The 20,855-nt window shown below is 38.8% G+C and overlaps 1 protein-coding gene across 1 annotated transcript in view; it reads left to right on the forward strand.

Annotated features, from left to right (window-relative positions):
- The window catches only part of COL25A1 (collagen type XXV alpha 1 chain), a 318,699-nt gene that overhangs the window by 236,035 nt on the left and 61,809 nt on the right, over positions 1–20,855 (forward strand). The window contains exons 11-13 of the mRNA XM_074589386.1: positions 6,783–6,809; positions 9,532–9,576; positions 20,439–20,492. Coding sequence (XP_074445487.1) covers positions 6,783–6,809; positions 9,532–9,576; positions 20,439–20,492 — 126 coding nt within the window. The remainder of the gene's footprint in view (positions 1–6,782; positions 6,810–9,531; positions 9,577–20,438; positions 20,493–20,855) is intronic.

A 20,855-nucleotide genomic window follows, 5' to 3' on the forward strand; every position in this document is an offset into this window, starting at 1 on the left:
CAGCTAAGTCTGCAAAATGTGACATCTTTAAAATGAATTAATATTAATTTTTCATCTTAGGTTAAAATGAACTCACAGGGACCAGGCAGAACTGACTGGGAAGTGCTGCTGGCTTCAATTCAGCCAAGGCCAGATCCTCAGTTGGTGTGAACCTTCATAGCTCCTCCGGGAAACTACTAATTGTGATTTTGTTTTCAATGGCCAGAGTTCTGCAGCAGCCTTTTTTTTTTTCATTCTGGTAGCATGTTCATAATAAATTTTATAAGGTGTTGTTCTTAAGCTGTTTAGCTGCAAAAGTTTATTAAGAACTACCAGATGAGATGGAAAATCTCTACCTGTGCCTCTCACAGCAACTATTCTTTTTTTCCCCAATACAATTGCATTGGCCTTAACTTGAAGGAAATCTCAGGAAAAATAGACTTTGGCATTTTGTAACTTCTTTACTTCAGTAATGGCTGCCACAACAATGACTAAGAGAATGATTATAAGAAGCTCTGCCTGAGCACTAATTAATAGATATTGCTGCTCTTTTTGTCAATTAAGGTAGATAGCATTGGAGGGGAGCACTGCTTAATCCAAAGTTATATTAGGTTTCCCATCATACGTAATCTGTTTTCTTAGCTGGTTGTCCTTTTATCTAGGTGATTGATCAATACTAAAGTATTGCACATTTCAATACTAGTACTCTAGAAATTGCAATCTTTATGAAACACTCCTCAACCATGCAGGAACACGTTTTCAGAATTACATCGTGTGCCCATTACGCACAGAAAATACTATCAGTGGGTAGAACACAGGCTCCACTGAAATGCAGATGACTACTTTGTACAAAACCCGTGCTTTCCTCTTCACGTACATCTGCTAGTTCAGGTTTCCTTTTCAAGTTCTTTATGCCATCAGACTCATTAAGAAATTGATTAGTGGGAGTAAGGAAGTGATTGTCCCCCCGTGCTTAGCTCTGGTGAGGCCCCACCTCGAATACTGTGTTCAGTTTTGGGCCCCTCACTACAAGAAAGACATTGAGGTGCTGGAGCAGGTCCAGAGAAGGGCAGCAAAACTTGTAAAGGGTCTGGAGCACAAGTCTTACGAGGAGCGGCTGAGGGAGCTGAGGTTGTTTATGCTGGAGAACAGGAGGCTGAGGGGAGACCTTATCGTTCTCTACAACTACCTGAAAGGAGGCTGTAGAGAGGTGGGAGTCAGTCTCTTCTCCCAAGTAACAAGTGATAGGACAAGAGGAAATGGCTTCAAGTTACGCCAGGGGAGGTTTAGATTGGAAAAATTTCTTCACTGAAAGGGTTATCAAGCATTGGAACAGGCTGCCCAGGGAAGCGATTGAGTCACCATCCCTGGAGGTGTTTAAAAGACACGTAGATGCAGTGTTTAGAGTCACGGTTTAGTGGTGGATTTGGCAGTGTTAGATCAACAGTTGGGGTCGATGATCTTAAAGGTCTTTTCCAACCTAAATTATTCTATGATTCTATGCTAAGTCTTTAATCATTCTTACAGGCACCAAAGGGGAAATATCTGTTCTCAGGGACAGTCTAACTTCTGTTGTCCCATATAGACACAGTACCTCCTAAAGACCTTCTAGATACAAAGAACTTTCACTTTACACAGGAAGTTTGGAAGCTTAAAAAACCAATATTTTTGATTTTTTATTTGCAGAGCTTTGGAATAAGAGATTTTATTGTATGACAGTGCATTGCACCATTGTGAGGTATTTTGCTGTATAACTTTTTCAGTATACAAAAGCATTCACTATTTCATTATATTTTTGTTAGGCATTTTCATTTGGTGTTTGTTCTCACTCTCCATGAACTCTGATACCTTGTAAAACAAATCATTACTGCTGCCCCAGACTGGCAAATTGAAAATGCCCAAACTTTCTAGTTCAGATATATTTCTTTAAATGTTAAGCAATGGAGTCACTAGAAGTTGAATACAAAAACACCCTGAGAGGCTGTTGCTAATGTATCACACTCTGAATTCCTGTGCTTTGAAACTGCAACTTTAACCTATACAGGACAGAATTATTTCTTTGCAGCTTGCTAAAGCACAAGGAACAGAGTAAGCTTAAAAGGAAAATACGATCGTAACATTAGAAGGGAATTCTAGCAAGAATTCTCATCTCAGAACATTTGTTCTAACTGCATTTACATTTACTACAGTCTTTTCATTTTTTTTTTTTTTTCATTTATTCCAGATAGTTATTTGTCAAGGCCTAACTGAAGTGTCCAACTTCATTCAATCCTTTAAATTATGCCAAGGTTTGGTATGATACAAGCTCTGGAGGTCTGTTGATCTTGGAAAACAGTGATTGAAGAGTGGCATTCATAGTGGAAATATTTCATCTTTTAAAAACGCAGTTGTATAGAAGACTTTTATAAACATTCATTTATCCTTGGTTACCCAGTTTTCCAAGTGCTTAGGTAGCTATCAAATAATTCTCCATCTCCAGAGAAACACAGATAGCAGTTGAATTTCTTCAGCGCAATGCATCTTCTTTTTCCATCCACCTATTGAGGAGCTATTTGAATGAGAACCTAATTCAGTGAAGCCCTGCAATAGCTTGTCATAGCTGCCTAGCTAGTTTACTCAATTCCACATGATGGCAAAGAATTCTTCTGAAGTATTCATGACATCTGAAACAGTAAGAACTATTTTTAATTTTTATTATATTTAGTTATCTTTGTCTTCTGGGCAACTCTTACAATCAACTTTTCAGCCCTCTCAGTTGAAGTTTCTCAGTGATGTGTCAATTTAAAGAAAAGTAGTGTAATTTTCAAAAATGCTAAGCAGTCACCTCATCCAAACAGCTTTCATGAACGTTCATTGGAGTTTATGAAGCCTAGATGCTCTTTAGAAAACGAGCTTTCTAATATTAGTTACCAGTGGTATGGTGACTCATACCATAGCATCCCTACATGGAAGCTCTGGCAGCTTCCAATGATACAGGCAAAAGACAAATAGTTATTATCAACATCATCTGCCTAGACTATTATAGAGTGATTTGTTGATCGTTATAGATATCATATATATACAGCCAGGAAGTGAAAGAATTCTGTAGCCCTTGTCTTAAAGACTTTTGTTTTACCTCCTTCATGTTCCCAGGGATGATAGTGTCAGAGAACGAGTGACAACATATTTATTACCTGTGGTAGTAGATCAAGCCTCCAACTAGTGAAGACTACTGTGTGTTCCATATATGTCTGGTCACTGCAGAGCAGAGGCTTTGGGCTTGAGGGGAATTTAGGTGAGGAGCAGTGGTAGCAGCTGTCTGCACTGGGCTGCCTGGACCTGATGGCAGAAGAGCCACCAAAAGTGAAGTTTAGCTGAGTCTGTATTTGCAAAGCATCCCTTTGTACTGGAGCAACCAGCAGGGCTCGTATACCACTGAGGCTGTTACAGAACACAGAACAGTTGAAGAAAAAGAAAGAAAAAACAAAACAACCTAAGGAGTTGGTTGCAAAACACGTATTTCTTGCCTTCTGCTTCTGTCTCAAGACCTACGTAGAGGTTTTGATTGCTGGTCTTACTGTCTGTTCAAGTGGGCAACACAGCACTCTTCCCACTTCAGTAGAATAATCAGGGGGAGAAAATCTACACAGCCATATTGAATTTCCTGTCTAAATTCTTCTAGAAGCGATCAATTATACATCTGAACATGAACTTAAGTCTTGTTGTGTTTTTTTGTTTTGTTTTGTTTTGCTTTTATTTTATCCCTTCAGGTTACCCCCTTTCTCCCAGATTGTATTTACTTGCTTATTTCTGTCTCTTCAGTGTAATTCTGTGCCTTGCTCAGAGAATGCAGGTAACTCACAGAAAACAGGTGCTTCACAGCAATTCCAGAGTATTTTGCAGTTTTTTGAAGTCATTTTCTGTTAGTAATTTAATTTCAGGTTTTCTATTTAGGTGGCTGCTGGCAGGCTTATGTAGGGAGGGATGGGAGGTGACAATGGACGAGCTGCTAAGTTTCCAGTGGCTTTGATTTTCTTTCCCAATGCTAGGGAGCAGTGCTTTAAAGAAAAATTGTTTCTATTCAGCTATGTTTTACAGTCTGAACATTAAAAGGATAAAAAGCACTTGTTATCATGTGTAAATTGTGAAATGTATCACTTTAGGTAAGCTTTTAATTGCAATTGGTTTTCTAATCATAGTGCGGAAGGTAGCTGTAGTGTTGAGGACAGTTCTTGTCGTCAAGTGGCATGGTAGCTCAATGGGCATGAGGCACCAGAGCCATTTCCAGGCTGAGTAAAGGCTTAAGTACCAGAAATGGAAAACTGCTAATTGCATAAAATATTTATTGATAAATATCCGCTGCATCTTTTCTCCAAATGATTCATTTTCAAGGCAAAATAAGAGCAACGCTATGCTGCTATGTAAATATTTTCTTATCCAATAACTCCTCTGGAAGAGCTGGAATGATGGCAACAGCGAGGGGGAGATTCTAGTGAAAGATCTTTTCCTGCAGACATCTGCAATGTCTTTAATTATATCCATCTTACAGGCTGACAACTGAAAGCACCAGGCAAAAAGTGATCAACAAAGCAGCACATTTAACAGTTTACTTTGGGGGATAGTTATTAATAAAGTGAATGGTCATTTTACCTTCAAATAGGAACTTTGTATTGAGGGTTTGATACAGCTGAATGTCTTTAGAAGATTTTATTAGCTTGTTAAGTAGTTAGAAATGGAAGAGGCAATATGGACGTGAAAGTAACAGGAATGAGATATGAAGGGTAGTCTTCAGTTGTCCGTCATTCAGTCTGGCCTACTGATGGAGGGATTTTTCTCAAGACCTGAAATATCCCCAAAATGCAACTGGTTAATATACGAAAGGTCAATAGATAACTGATGCACAGGGCAGACATTTGGAGCCTATTTTGGGAACACTGATGTAGAAAAGCTCTAGTTTGAGCATTCATTTCTTGGATTTTTTAGCATGTTAGCCAAATTTGCATCTTTCTCACAGAAGAGGAGGATGCTCTGGAAGAAACTTACTTCCTTCTCTGGGAGAAAGGGAAAAAAATTGTTTGTGGAATATGTTCCTTACCCAGCAGGACACACTCACCTACCACATCCTCTTGATTTGTTTTATCTAGTTTTTTTCTCCATCTTTTGTTTTTTTGGAGGCTGTTTCCAAGCAATGCTTAAGAAATACTCTGTTCTTCAGTTGCCACATTCAGTATTACTGGTGTCCTCAGCCTCTAGCAAATATTAGGGTTAGAATTCAGGCACTTAATGAAAAGGGCCTGACTTAAACAGTAGGTTTTTTGAAATGCAGTGGGAGGATTTTTCTCCAGTCTGGAAAAGCAGATGAATGCTCTGCTTGCTGCTCTGATCATCACAAGTGCTGAGTGCTTTGGTACTTTTGCTTCCTTTTGAAGACAAGGAAACAAATTTGTCAGCCTGCACTTCACAGGTGGCTTCCCACAAACAAAATCTTTCCCTACAGTCAAAAGGAGATGCTTGTGAGACCCTAGTTCCGCTGAGACAATCAGGCAAAAGTTTCAAGAAGCAACACTGATCTTTGCAAACCTTTTGCAAGGTTTGATGCCCAACATTAGATGAACGAATACACATGTAAACGGCAAGGTTTTAATCGACATCAGTGCATCCAGGACCAGAATTACCACCACTGGAGCTTTTCCGTGTTAACAGTTTAAAGTTACATCAGAGCAATATTCCAACAAGCCCTGCATCGACCAACAGTGGAGGATTCTGCCTAACTTCACACTATCTTAAAAATAAAATTGGCCCTGCATTTCGAAGCAGCAATCCTTTTGTTCAAGATGAATGTCTGAATAATTGCAGTTCTGATATCAATCAAATCCTATTTCCTTTCACGCATCAGAAGCATTTGAATTCTCCAGTTTGGGCTTTTTGTTTTATACCCTCATGGACTCAGAATTCACCTTGCTTGATATAGCACCAGCACCCATAGTAGGAACAAGAGGAAAGAATGCATAAGAACTGTGGTGGACATGGTCTAGCTCTTACCAAAACAGACTGCCAAAACGTCGAAGACATGGTTGGATGATCTATTTCCCTGCTGCCTCCCCTCTCCACTGTGGCCATAAACCAACTGGGTATTTCAGAGACGCCAGATGAGAAATGGGTCCTGATAATGTCAATGAGACTTTGACTCTTGTTAAATTTAAGCAGTTGAGCTTTCTTGAACTGAGATATCTCTTCCTGCCTTCTCAGGTCATGGGGACAAAAATGGTGATTCTTTACTTCCCAGGAGCATTCTTAATAATTTCTGAAGTTAATTCTTAATGATTTTTCTCTTAGCTTTCAAATTATGGCACAGATCACATGTTGGGTAAAATGTAGTCACGTATGCTGGTACCTAGAAGGTGAGAAGATTTTGAGGCTTATCTTAAAAATACTTGTTTGCATAAACCTTGTTTTTATGCTGCTGAGCAGATATATTACTGAGAACGCACAACTGGCTGTTACCTGGTATCAGAAAGAGGAAACGGTCATCTTAATACTGACAGATTTATCAGTATTAGAAGAAACAGATGGGTTGGAAGAGAAAAGATTAGAAGGGGGGAAAATTTGAGTCTTCCAGTTAGTAGTTAGATCAGTTCCAAAAGAGAAGAGAAATGATCCATTGTGCAGTTTGAGCATAAAGTTTTACTTTTCCTTGATGTATAAAACATCAGCTGGTTTCAGTCCAGTGTCAGAATGCTTACACAATAAGGCCGTTTTAATTGGTCATTTCAGTTTAAATTGGCTAGAGTTATGATGTTAATTGAATTGTTTTCCCTTTGCAGGGACCTCAGGGGCCGCCAGGACAAAAGGTATAGTATAAACAACAATACTGCGAAAGCGATTATTCCTGCTGGTGCCAAATTGCGATCAGAGAAGGTGAATGGAATTAGCTACTGTACACCGCATTGAATCAGTTAGTTTAGGCTCTAAGTTTTGTTTTTGCGAAATACAGCCACATAATGTGAGACATCAGATTTCTCATTTCCCCCATCATAGGAAGTTCAAGCAACGCAGAGCAGACTGTTTTCAATCTGTCTGCTTAACTTTCAGGTGAAAAGGTCACTATAATTTTCTTATTCGTGCAGTAGTACAACTAGGAAACCAAAGTTAAAACATTGTGAAAGGTGGGGAGATAGAGTTTCTGATTAAATGCATGTCCTTACTCAAGTAGATCAGTGCCATATGACTAAAAAAATTGAGCAGTAGAAACAAAGGACATAGGTGTTGCTGATAAATGGTGCTTGGTTGGCGGTGTTCAGGTGGTCTGCTGGTGTCTTCCTGTTCCTTCGGTAACCCGAGACCTGACTTCCTCGGAATGCTTTCAGCATTATTTACGCTCATTAAAGCTGACTGCCTCAGTTTGATGGAGTGAGTTTAGGATTTATGGAATTATACCATTAAAACAGTCCTAGATATATCAGCAATAACAGCTAGTAAGTGGCACTTTCCCAGCATCTCACCCACACACCACCAAGGCAAGTAATTTTCTAGTTGATTTCAAAAAATCAAACAGTTCTATGGACGATATTTAATAAAACAACCTTAATTTGTATAAAGAAAAAAAGAAAGAGGAAAGGAATAAAGAGTAGTAACATATGTGAGAAGGATGCCACCTCTATGTTTTTTCTCCTCATCTAATATTCTTTAAGGGGAAAGTTTGCTTGCATCTGTTCAAATGGGACTTTTTGAACAAAAGAAAAACCTGCTGATTTGTAAAAATGTAATCCCAAAGCATATAAATTGGTGGAATTTTATCAGCTGTGAGCTGTACAGAGTTTGCAGGCTGAAGGAGAGAACTACCTACCCTTCATATTTGGCAATGCAGGAATGCGACATTGTAAAGCTATACCGATATCCAAGGTGCCATTCTAAAATTATACCCTAAGATTCGAGAAGGAGGGTATTTTACATGTACAGCATCAGCAAAACCCATGTGCTTATGAACTTTGGCATATCTGATAAACTTTTACTTGGTATGGTATAATCATCTTTATTTACACTTCCTAACGTCCTATGTCTCATAAGGAAAATCAGCAGCTATAGAAGACTGTCACTGAGAGCAGAAACTGTTGTGAATAGGATAGTTTATTGAAACTGATGGCTTAATGCCCTCCTGAGCTTTGTCTTCTAGTTTTTTGGAAAAATTATGCAAAGAAGCGAAAATGTTCACTGGAGCCCCTTTGCAGTTGCTAGCAGTCATGACCACGCATCCAGCAGGAAGAGGCAACAAGAATGCTGGAGTGGAAGCTTTTGGGCATAAGTGGAGAGCATTCTGGGTCTTGGAGATACACTGGGATGCCAGTGTATTATTTCTTACTGATTTGCAGCTCTGCTATGAGCTGGAGCCTCCTGGGCATTCAAATGTTCAAGGTTTTTTGAGGCCTTCATGCGTTGCTTCCTTTTCTTGTTTCACAGGATTTCTCAACTCTATTAATTGACAAACATGTGCATCCATTTTGGATGCATTCCCTTGGGGTGTTGGTGCCCTTTGACTAAACCATTTCTAGTGAAACCTCTAACCAATATGAATAGAGGGGGGAATGTCACGCACTGATTCTTGGGATGCCGAGAGAAAGCAGGGTATGAAGGGATTCACAGGGTGCTTGTTTGTTTTAAGGGTTCTGGGAAACTGCACATTTTAGTGTTGACAAAGCCTCTGCCTTTCCCAGTCCCACGGCCTCTTTTTAGAGTGCCCGCCTTTCAAATAGCTATCACATTTTTGTACGCTGTTAAGGTGCTTATAAATGAAAAATAAAAATAATGCTTTCAGTTTCCTTGATGAGCGCACCATTATTATATAAAAAGAGGAGAATGCTGTATAAGTCCATGCAGTTTTCCTGCGTTCCTCATACTTCAGGTTTTCATTGAACATCTGTACCAACAGTTATTCAGCTTCCTTCAAAAAAACTTGTCCATCATACAGAAACTTATAGTGTGAGAGCTTTGTAAAAAGATCTCTCCAATATCACAAGTCAATCCTAATATTTTGCTTTCCTTTTTGTCTGCTCCTTCTGTTTGGCCTGTGTTAGCTTTTAAATTTTGATTGCAGTAATACCGATGCGATTTATCTGTAATTTGCACTTTCAGGCTGAGTTGTTGCAGATTATCTCTTAAAAGCCTTAAAACAGATCGGCACAACCAGTTATTGAGCTTGAAGCATTAATGGTTCTGTTCAGGTGCTATGTTCAATTGTGTAGATCAGTTCTCAAATTTGTGGAGAGCATTAAATGGAATTGTATTTTAATTCCTACATTTCTTGCGAAGCATCCACAATATTACAAAGCAACCATCAGCTTAGAGCTTGTTTCTGGAAAAGGAAATACAGTGAGTCATTAAAACGTACAACATGAGAACATGTCTAATTAGTATAAAATGTTAACTGAAAAGAGCTTGGATAAAAATTAGTTTTTGAAAAATTTATTGCTGTTACAATAAGCAAACATTCACCATCGTTTCTAAGTACTGTATTAAGAGATGAAAGGTTTCATGACCTGTTTAATTTGCTAAACACCGGCGTCTGTTTCCCACCAGGGTTCTGTTGGAGTGCCTGGTGTTCCAGGGAGAGACGGACAAGTGGTGAGTTCACCGACTTTGTCAGCACTGCCATTATTTATGTAGTTGATTAAAACTACTTAGGGCTTGTTCATGTGAGCAATATACAACCTTACAGCCAGAGACTGGTTTCAAATTGGCTTCATGGAAAAGACTATAGAATCTGGTTTGTGCTCCGAAGTAATTTTTTCTAGTTTTACTTGAACAGCCAGCAAATGTAATTAATAAAGCTGAAAGTCTGATGTTCAGGTTTGATGATGACTGATAGGTTTCAGAGAAATGGAGATTATTTTTTACTTTTTGTTAACTCAGTCCCATGATACAAACACTTTTGTTGATACTGGGTATACATTGTTAATACAGCCTATAAATAGAGAAGAAAAAGCAACTGGAAACACAGGTGGAAAGTAATGTGAAATTGAAGTTGGGGATGAAAATGCAGAGAAATAAATCAAACAGAAATATTCTTGAACACAACCAGGAGGAAATGCTAATTCAGACAACTCAGTGTCATCTTTCAGTGCCATCACCAAGTTAACTCAGTTCAGAACAGGCCTCCATAAGGAGGGGTCGTGGTAAAGCAGCAGGGCTCTTTCACAGCATTGCTAAGGTTTGTTGGCAAATCTGGGTGGCGACATTGAAATAATATTCCTCCCTGACTGTAAACAGTATTATCCATCTGTTGTTCTCGCAAGCACTAATATTCCTAGTGAACTTCAAAAGCACTTGCAGGAAATACCAAAAGGAAAATGTATGACAGAAGTTGTTCACCACATTTAAGCAACAATAGATGGTAGTGTATGGGGATCCTATGACACAATCCCTTCTTCTGCCTCCCTCTCCAAAAGTCCTAGGAATAAAAGCCGTGAGATATTTGAAACAATTTAATTTTAGTTCCTCTTTCCTAACAAAATGATGTATTGTTTCTCATAGAATAACATACAGTACTAGACCTGTGTTTTGACAGTGGTTGTAAGAAATGATGTAATAATCAGTTATTTCAGTTTAGTAATACCGATAATGCCAGGAATCTATTTTTAAAATATTCGGAGTATTATGACTACTGTGGAACAACAGAAGAAAAAACTATTTAGAATTAGCTATATATAGCACACAGGGAATTATAAGAAAATCTTATGAAATAAATTTGCATTAAGACCTGGGGTTTTTTCCTTTGTATTTTATAGCTGCATTCAATTGCAACATGAACGGTAGGCGGTACTTGCCAACACAGGTGCTGTTGCTGTACGTAATTCAAGTAATTTTTGTGACCAAAGTATGAGTGAAAAGCCAGTGAAGACACACTTTGTCGCATGATTTTCTTTGGATATGCAGGAAGATGCAAGAAGGCTGGTCAGGGTGAAGTTGCAAATCATATTCAATAGAATAGAACTGATATTTCATACTTTACCCAAGAGCTGAGCTTTCAATAGCATCATCACACAAACTCTAGCCAGAAATCTTCACTCAGACGAGCACAAAAAAATGAATGTTGATGAAATAAGTCAAATGTGGGAAACTTACCTGATTATTAAAGTGCCATTTTGGGAAATGTGGAAATTTTTTTTAAACGGTATTGGCAAGGTTGTTGTATGTCTATTTTTAGGAGACATACCTGCAGTCATGTTTTATGGGGAAGAAAATAAATATGCAATTGCCTTTGATGGAGGGAAAATGCAAATACATTTTTAAATGCTGCTTATCAACTTCAAATTGTGCTTTAAAAACAGCTCCTAGTATTTTCAATATTTACGGTTTTCTGTTTATTTGATTTATTTCAATATTTATGGCATCTAAACCTTTGAAGACATTCTTAAGTTATTACCACTTTAATAAAGTTATCAACATATTTTTAGTGTAGCTGGACTATTTTACTTCTGCCCTTCAAGAAAAAAAAATTAATTACTAAACTAAAATCTTAAATGCCAGGACTAAACCCACACAGATAAAAATGAAATGTGGTCACATTCTTTTGTTTTCTTTCACAGTTGTTGATTGATATTGACTAGGAAGCAATTCCTTATGTGCAGAAAATGTATTATTTTCATATAACACTAAACAGATGAAAGTTGAGTGTTCATATCTCTTTTAATAAATAACAAATTCTGCTAGCTTGGAAGTAGTGGTAGAAATAAAGTAAAACTGAAGCAGTATTTATCTAAAGTTAGAAAGTATAGTGCAGTCTAGGACTCCTATGCTAAAATTTTGCTACCAAAAGGTCCATTCTTCCAAACTCCATGAAAAAACAGATTCTCAGTACAGTGTGACACAGAAGATATTGTTGAATGAAGACCAGAGTAGTAATTTTAAGAGTTGGGCTCTACTATGAGCTGAGTGCTGGTATCCCTGGCTTTACTCATACAGATTCATGTTGATTTGCAGAATAGTTGAACTCGACTTGAATGTGTGATGCAAGTCATCCCCTATTTAGAAGTTACGTAGTTAAAAGGCTTTACAAAAGCCTTACTGTCTTGGTAGCCTTTTAATCAGTGAGTTCACTCTAAGTTCCAAGTTAATATTTTTTCTTAGTTTAAAAGGCAGTGAGTGTTAAGCACATGCTTAAAATTAAGTGTGTGTGTGAATGCTTTCCTCATCTGGACAATGAAATATTTTTCAGCCGATGAATGTCAGCAGTGAATTAGCTTTGCTCTTTCCTTAAGCTGTTGAGTAATACAGAGTTAGGTCATCTCAATCTTCTGGTGTCTCTGTAATTTTCCTTTTCCTTTCCCTTCACCTCTTCTTTAATTGAAATAGTGGATTTTGGGAGACGATTGACAAGTCTGACCAATAGGTCTGGGAATGAGATCATAAATTCTGAGTGCACTTTGAATGATCTTCTAATCCCTTAACATATGAACCACTTCTCTTAGACAATCTCTAGATATTAAAGTAAGTGTAATTTTACACAGCCCACGTGTTTTTGCAGGACTGTTAACTGGTAGATTTTTCTTGTATTAAGAGCAGTAGCAAAATCATTGCCATAAAAACTTAACACATTTTTTTCTTTTAGGCTAAATCCAATGAAACGTTACAGGTAGTCTTGCAAGGGCGTTTATATTCTTTCTTTTTTCCTGCGTTTGGCAAACCGTAGCCACACTCTGCTTTATCTAGTTGAGAACAGTAACTGGAAAGGAGCTGTCTAGTAATACCTGCAGCTAGAGAGAGTGTTGTCCCTGGGATAGACAGAAAGCTTCTGAGATAGCAAGAAGGGTCTTTCAGAGTACTCTGTTTCCTTTGCAGACTGTTGTGCAATCCACCTATAGCAGGTTGCTTCCTAGCAAGCCTCCATGGGAGATAACCTTCCCTTTCTCGATCCCTGGTAAGAGGTCCTCAGACCCTCGAATAGTATGAAAAAGGATTATACCTGCATGGAGATATGAGGTTGTAGTCATCTAGGGATACCAGATCCCTACAGTAATCATGTTGAAATGGCCACAGAGGGGTTCTTGGGAACTTCAACTGTGCAAGTATAGAATACATATTCTGGTATTTGTTAAGTGGTACTGATTTGATAAGGACTCCCAGTGAGTGCAGCAACAACACAAGGAGAAAAATGGGAGGTTCCCTAAGTAAGGATTGCATTTGGCTTGAAGGAACATAGTTTCTGGAGTCTGTGCAGCTAAGTTTCTTTGTTTAGAATAGGAGTTTGTCTGGAGTACATAAATCCCTCACTCTATCCTTCCGTGGAACGCTTTTTCTTATGTAGTACCTGGGGTTTTTTTGGTAAGAGTGTATTGAGAATAGAGTGTGTGGTGAGGATAGATCACTTCATTTCAAATTGTTTCAGTAGTTTGACAATGGCAATTTGATTAACCTCAGAAGAATTCCCTTTCTTATCAGTAGACTTAGAGTCTGGGTGTGCATATTTCTTATTGCTTTCTTCATGCTTCTTATTACTCTAATTTACATCTATTTCCCCATCAGCGAGTATTTTACTATGTAAGGGACACATTTTGAAAGTAGTATTATCACATTTGTTTAGAGAAATGAGAAAGGATATGTGTGTACTAATATTTTTTCAAAGAAAGAAATTTAGAGGAAGGAAACATCATTAAATGTAGTTCACAAATTCTCAGACAGGTTTGCAGGCCAGCTGAGTCTTGTTGAAGAGTCTTTCCACTTTATTTCAGCTGCTGAGTGGGCCAGGAGAGATTTCCAGTCCTTAAACAAACAATTTTAAGTTACTTTTGAGGAGGGTGAAAAGCAAGTTGAAAGGAGGTAATTCAACCCTGGTTTGAAATAGAAATCACAGTAACATATCTGAGAAACCACTTTTTTCCCTTCTGTCCTCGTTTATGTATTTTAGAGTAAAATTAGACTGGATTATGTTTGGGGGCCTCTTGTGTTTCCTTATCCTTAAAATTGATTACATTCTAGTGACTGAAAAATATAGCAATACTGACAGCCTTTCTTCTCAGGGCGAGGTGGACATCAAGCAGCTGGTGTAGACAGAGTTATGCATCTCACCAAAAGCAAACCTATTTCAGAACAGCAGCCTCCAGGCTGTTTTTCTGTTGCAAACAAGAAAAGCTGGGGCCTCCAGCCATGTTATTTTTAGCTGATTAATTCTGGATATGAAGGTATATGCCTCCAGGGCACAGAGCACTCCAGTAAGGAGAAACATGCTTTTAACTGCCTTGAGTCCTTTGATATGAACTCTACTAGGTGATACATTTTCAGACCTGTTCTGAAGTAGATTTGATGAGTTCCTACTGACAGATTTTTCTTGTATTAGCAGCAGAGCCCAAGCAGTGCTCTACACATTTTGAATCTAGTCAAATTTAGATTCACTTCATAGAATCATAGAATACAAGGTTGGAAGGGACCTCAAGGATCATCCTTGGTCCAACCTTTCTTGGCAAAAGCACGGTTTAGACAAGATAGATAGCCCAGCATCCTGTCCAGCTGAATCTTAAAAATGTCCAATGTTGGGGAATCCACCACTTCCCTGGGGACATTATTTCAATGGCTGATTGTTCTCATTGTGAAAAATTTTCCTCTTTTGTCCAATCGGAATCTCCCCAGGAATGACTTGTACCCATTGCCTCTCCTCTTTTCCTTGTGACTCCTTGTAAAAAGGGAGTCTCCATCTTCTTTGTAGCTACCCTTATACTTCATTGTAAGCATTAAGACTACCCCTACAATGAGTGTATCTGAAGAAATTACTACACCTATTTATTGGGCAGGGCGCTGAAAGTTGTTCTTTTCCCAAATATGGGAAAGACAGAGACAGTCTCTCAATGTTAATACAGTTATACAGTTGATATATGCTTGAGAGTGACAGGACTTGAACCAAGGTGTTCTGTTCTGATGTACTGTCTCAAGGAACATCCTGCTGGTTAGTCTTTGAATTACCTGACGCTCCTGAATTGAGTTTCTGGGTTGGGTGTATTCTTGGCATGTTAGCACTATGTTTGCCCTGGTAATTGATATTAATTGGAAGAAAAATCCAAACATTTCTGAGTCTCGGAGCATTTTGTTGAAACCAGTTCTGGAAATTATTGTGATTCTGTGAAATTATCAGAAGGTTTTGAATAGCTGATCTTCTACATAACTTGCTCAGTCATGCCTTGACATTGTAGTTTGCTGACGGAACAGTCATCTTTCTAGTTCATTGCAGTAGTGGCAGCAACTTAGTTCGTTAGAGTGATGCTACTTTTGAGGAACCAAAGTGCCTGCCCTCCCATTAGGGCATTTGGGGTTAACATTTGGGGAACTCAGTTAGTGTTAGTGGCAGCTCCTCATTCCCAGGTTGGCTTCCTGTAACACTTTAAAGACTTGCCTGTTACTGACAGCAAACACAGCATTGCAACGCATCTGTTTGAAAATGCACCGTCATCATTCCACTGACGTGGACCCTGCATTTTCTCTATAGCATATAAATGACAGCAAAAAAATCCCACTCTGTCTGCAGCATTCTTTTGTGTAAGTGGTCATCAAATAATTTACTGGAACATTTACACTCCCACTGAGTTAAGCTGCTTGATTTTGGGTAAGTGAAAGAACAATAGCGCATTTGCTGGAAATTTTTATTTCCACAATTTTGAGACCGTTTATGAATTCAGCAAACTGGATCTAAATAAATTTGGATGCTGGTGGTGAATGAATGAGGACTTAAGCACTTAAAAAGCTTCTAGTGTCAGTGTCCTTTTCTGCAGCAGACAAGAGGCTAGAGAATTACTTTCTAGTACTACATAGTTTTTACAGGAAATCTGGGCAAACGCAGCTTTTCTAGCATTTTCTAAAATTTATAGTCTATTTGTGTAGTGGGTCTTGTCATGAAAACAGAATCCTTCTTTGGGGGTTGGCCCAGGTACCCAAAGGCAAGAGGAAATAACTTTATATGAAACAGAAGTTAAAGGCTACCTAAATAGTATTTCTGATGCAATATTTGCAGGTTTGCCAGTTTGGGCCATGACATTTGTGCGTCTGGTAGTTTTGTTACTGCTTTTACGAACGCAGCAAAACCTTGGTAGACAGTATATTCAAATAAGATGGTGCTGGTACCACAGCATCCCACTAGACTGTTTCTCTGTCAGTCACGGTGTCAGTTAAGCCCCACGCTGCTGAGGCAGTATGTGGAAATCATAGCCCATCTCAATGCCAGGAGGGAGAATTTGGTTTTATTATGGTATATCATGGTTGTCCCACGTGATGTTCATTGCACAGCGCAGCTTCTGTGGTGTGGTCAAGCTGGGAATAAGAATGCAGGAGAAGGGCAGAAAGGGCTAGTGACAATTCCTTTAAACTGAGTTCTGAGACATTTCACACCTCCCTCCAGCATCTTCCCTACAGTCTGTCCCTTTCAGGGAAAAGTTCCAAAGGGATGCTTTTAGGGTGGCTTCACACAGTTTCTCTGGGCCTTGCATTTTTTTCTTCTGTGAGGGGGCAGTGTGTGGCCCTGATTATAATTTTAATTGGGATCAAGGGTTGTGTTTTACATAGGCACTAGAAGATTTCAGAACATGTTGTGGTTTAGTGATTCCAATCCCTCTGTCCCTGAGTGGTGATTTCTCAGGAGTTCATCACTGCAGAAAGGCAAGCTGTGACCTAAAATCAGATGTACTATAGACAAATTTACTCTTTAAATGAGAAAAAAACACTAGTGAGGCCACTCGTAGAGTACTGTGTCTGGCTGTGGGCTCCTCAGTACAAGAGAGACATGGACATACGGGAGAGAGTCCAACGAAGCTTCTCAAAGATGAGTAAGGACTGGAACATCTCTCCTATGAGGAAAGGCTGAGAGAGCTGAGGCTGTTTAGTCTAGAGAAGGCTCGGGGGAAATCTCATCAATGTGGTCAAACACCTGAAGGGAAGGTGCAGAGATGATGGGCCAAGCGCTTTTCAGTGGTGCCCAGTGACAGGACCAGAGGCAATGGGCACAAACCGAAACAGCAGGAAACATTGTTTTTACTGTGACAGTGACTGAGCACTGGCACAGGTTACCCAGGGAGGCTGTAGATATCCTTGGAGTTATCCTTGTAGATATCCTTAGCAATATTTAAAAGCCATCCAGAGATGGTCCTGGGCATGCAGCTCTAGGTGGCCCTGCTTGAGCAGGGAGAGTTGGACCAGATGATTTCCAGAGGTGCCTTCCAACCTCAACCAGTCTGTGGAAAAAAAAAAACCCAAAAAACAAACAAACATGCTGTCTTGATGTGAAAGCTGGATGATGTGCAGAAGACAATTGTTTCTGCAGCCCAATACCTTTGCTGTCAGTGCTATTAAAGAGAGACTGCAATGAGTCAGGAAAGACATTAGCCACAGCCTGGTGAATGTAAAAAATATGTGAGATTAAGGATCTAGTTTTATAGCTTCTTTCATTTTACCAAGTTGAAAGGCAGTCTGATTGAAATTATTGCATCAGATGACATCGCTGAATGTCTAGTTTCCTTTGCATGCATCACTCCTTGAACAGAAGTGTAACTGTCTTCAGCCTTCTAAAGGGCAGCTATACTTTTTGTTAACCTCCAAAACACTAACCCGTGGAGATGAAGCATACTCATACAGCGTTTTGCACTCCAGTTTTAACAAATGCTTTGATAAATAAATAAATAAAGTATCTACATGAAAGGAAAGTAATTAAGTATACTTCCTAACAGTAGTAGTTTGAATTATTTTCATGCCAAGAATCCAAATGGTCTTTTGGGACCAATGTTCCTAAAATAACATGGTATTTCAGTGTATAGCAAGGGAAGAGCTATCAATGTGTTCGCCTTCAAAATGTTAGCTGCCATTTTGCTTCATGACTGCTTTTGGAATTTCCTAACTGATGGGGGGTCTGTCAAGGCTTTGCTCTTTTTTTGGGTTTGCTTTGGGGTGGGGTATTGGTTTTTTTGTGGTTCGGGTTTTTTTGTTGTTGTTGTTTGGTTGGGTTTTTTATGTTAGGCTTTAATGGAATTGTTAAAATATCTATACTTAAAGCCAGACTACAAGACACGCAGTGTGAAAAAGGGAGGCTTCCTGGCGCAAAGCTTGTTTTGCTGTGCACTGGGAAAGTTCACCGGGGGCAGGATATAGAGTAGCTTATGTGCTGTGTGTTTTTATTTTGTCTTATAACTCCCTGATTCCTTGTATGGACAAGAAAATAGGGTTCTAAAATAGGGAAAGGAATATTATAGGTATGACAGAAAATTATTTTAGCCCCTGTTCTTCTGCACATTAGAAACAGAAGGATAATCACTTCAAGAGCATAAAGCCACAATGTCATTTCTGTGCTGTCCTTCTAGGTTTGCCTTCAATCTTTCCCACTCCCAGAGCTAATTTCTGCTGTGTTAATGCCTCTGCCTGGTACTTGCAGTGCCAGAAGTGTAGTGTTGGGCATAGGAAAGTCGCATATAGGTCAGAAATTAGACTGTTGGTACGCATAGAGATTTGCTATGACTAGGTGACAGCCTGAGGTTTTCACTTTTTTTCCAAAGAAAATAAGATAATTCTTTTGTACCATTTTTTCAGTCACCTTTTTGTCACAGTAGTAGCTCTCTGCATTCATGGCACTGATACGTAAACCTGGGAGGGAAGTGCGAGCTTGGGACTTCAAACCTTTCATTAGAGATTTAAGCCCCTGAAAGTGTCAGCCGACAGCAGCTGTTTTAAAGTGAAGGGGACAGAAGCAAACTTGTTTGGGATGTAGGGATGAGGAGAAACAAGTGCATATTCATTGGTTCCTTCTGCTTCATTTTGTCAACTGGCAGTTTTCTTCAAGTGCCTGTTAGGTCAGTCCTTTAGGACACTTAGCCTAATCTCCAACAGCTTCAAATCCTGACCACTCATGTATCAAATGCCTGTGCTACTGTATCAGCCCTAGAGCTTCTGTAGCACAAAGGAGCCTTGAAACGGGGCTGACTCAAAGGGCTATTTAATTCCCTGTGAGTTTAATGGTACATAACACTTTTTCTCTGGCTTGGAAAATACCTCAGTAGAGTTTCACTAGAACCTTGTTGGTTTTGGTTTATATTTTGAAATAGTCCAACTCTTGATGAGACTAAAATGTAATTGATGATTCTGTTACCTAATTTAGAAATAGCATGGAGCCTTCTTTCACGGAGAACTGGAGTTTATATGTCTGTGATTAAAATATGACTGTGGAAGTAAGAAAGAGAAAAGTCCTTTCTTAAGGAAGGCTTTTATGGAGTATTGGAACATACATATTGTTGCATTTGAAACAAGCCTGTGTCTTAACTTCTCTGTAACTTTTGAATAGCGTGTTGGTTTGTCATGTCTTAGTTTGATTACTGTATGAAAATTCTCCTCTGAGTTTCTGATATGAATTGCTGTTTCTAGTTTGATTACTATGTTAGTTATTGTATTTACCTTTTACACATTTTTATACATTTACATAGCAAAGGGCTCCTAGAAGAACCTAGTTGCAGGCTTTTTCAAATCTTTTTTATCATGCCTTGCCACCCTAGAAGTGCAGTGCAGTTGTGCACATGAGGGTAACGAAAGATGATAGGTATTGTGAAACTGAGGCATACTTCTGCAGAAGGTTTTACATAATTAGCCATCACCCCTAGTTGTTTTACAATAAAGTCTAACCATTACTTTATTATTTTACCTAAAATAAATATTATCTGTGGTTTTTCCATAAATCTGGGCAATAAACACTAGGAAATGTCTTTAAGGGTTTGTTTGGGATTTGAATTTTTTTTGTTTGATTGGGTTTTTTGTTTTTAAATTTGAAGGAAGAAAAGAAGTTTGTAAATAATTGTTATTTGTTGATTGACTTATGAAAATTAGTTATGACTTCTTGAACTGTGGAAAAATATATACGCTATCCATTAAACATACCCAAAATTTGGATCACTGATAAAAATTTTTAAATCTTTTAAATCTACTTTTCAGACAGTGGTATAAGAATATGAACGATGGACGAGTAAGGTATACTTAAAAAATGAAAAGCTGCCTTTTCCTCCAAACTCTTCCATTTCTGGAATGGGCCCTTCTCATTTTTCTTCATTATCTGCCTTCCGTATGAGACCAGAAGCACAAATGTCAAAATAATTTAAGTTAAACCTTTCTTGCAGTATTTCTAAGTTGTAGAGAAGAGGAAAGCATTGGCAGTCTTGCTGGGAAGACTATGCTCTCAAGGTTAATTGGCCAGCTTTTCAGAATCAGTCTCGCAGTTCTGTTTTCTGTTTGGTTTGACACCTGTGTATTTCCAGTGCCTTCGGTAGAATTATTTCTTATCTATACAGGAGTTAGAGTTAATCCACCCTAACTGATGAAATAAGGTATTTTAGTGCCCACCTGTGGAGTACATATTCACAGAGTCTTTTAAAATTTTGTTTATCATTACTTACACAATATGAGACAGTAGATGAAATGCTCTTAATATATTTCATTTTGTCTTTCTTAACCACATCTTTTGTTTTCTTTGCCTTTAGGGGGAGCCTGGTTTGCCTGGCATAGCGGGAGAGAAGGGAGCAGCAGGGCTTAAGGTTGGTATTGAAAACAGATTAAAAAGAGAAGCACACAGTACGTGAGTGCGTGTATAGATGACAGTCATGCTTTCCAACTTGGGTTTATATTGTGACTGGCTTTTAATGATCTGCTCCCTCCAGCGATCAGCGCTGTAAGAGGCTTTACACGTTTCACTGTAAAGAAGCATATTCTTCTGCTGTGCATGTATAATTCCAGTCAGTGGCACTGACGCACATGCACCCGCTGCCAAGTAAATGCAATATGCCTGCAAGTGTTTGGGAATTTGGGGACCTTTTTTAGAAAGGCTTTGTTTATGCTCCTTACAATGTGTTTCAGGCTTCTTTTCAAGAACTACTGTGGTCAATTCTTTGACGAATGTC

The sequence above is a fragment of the Larus michahellis genome, chromosome 5, assembly GCF_964199755.1.
Source record: "Larus michahellis chromosome 5, bLarMic1.1, whole genome shotgun sequence".
In the NCBI taxonomy this organism is placed as follows: Eukaryota; Metazoa; Chordata; class Aves; order Charadriiformes; family Laridae; genus Larus; species Larus michahellis.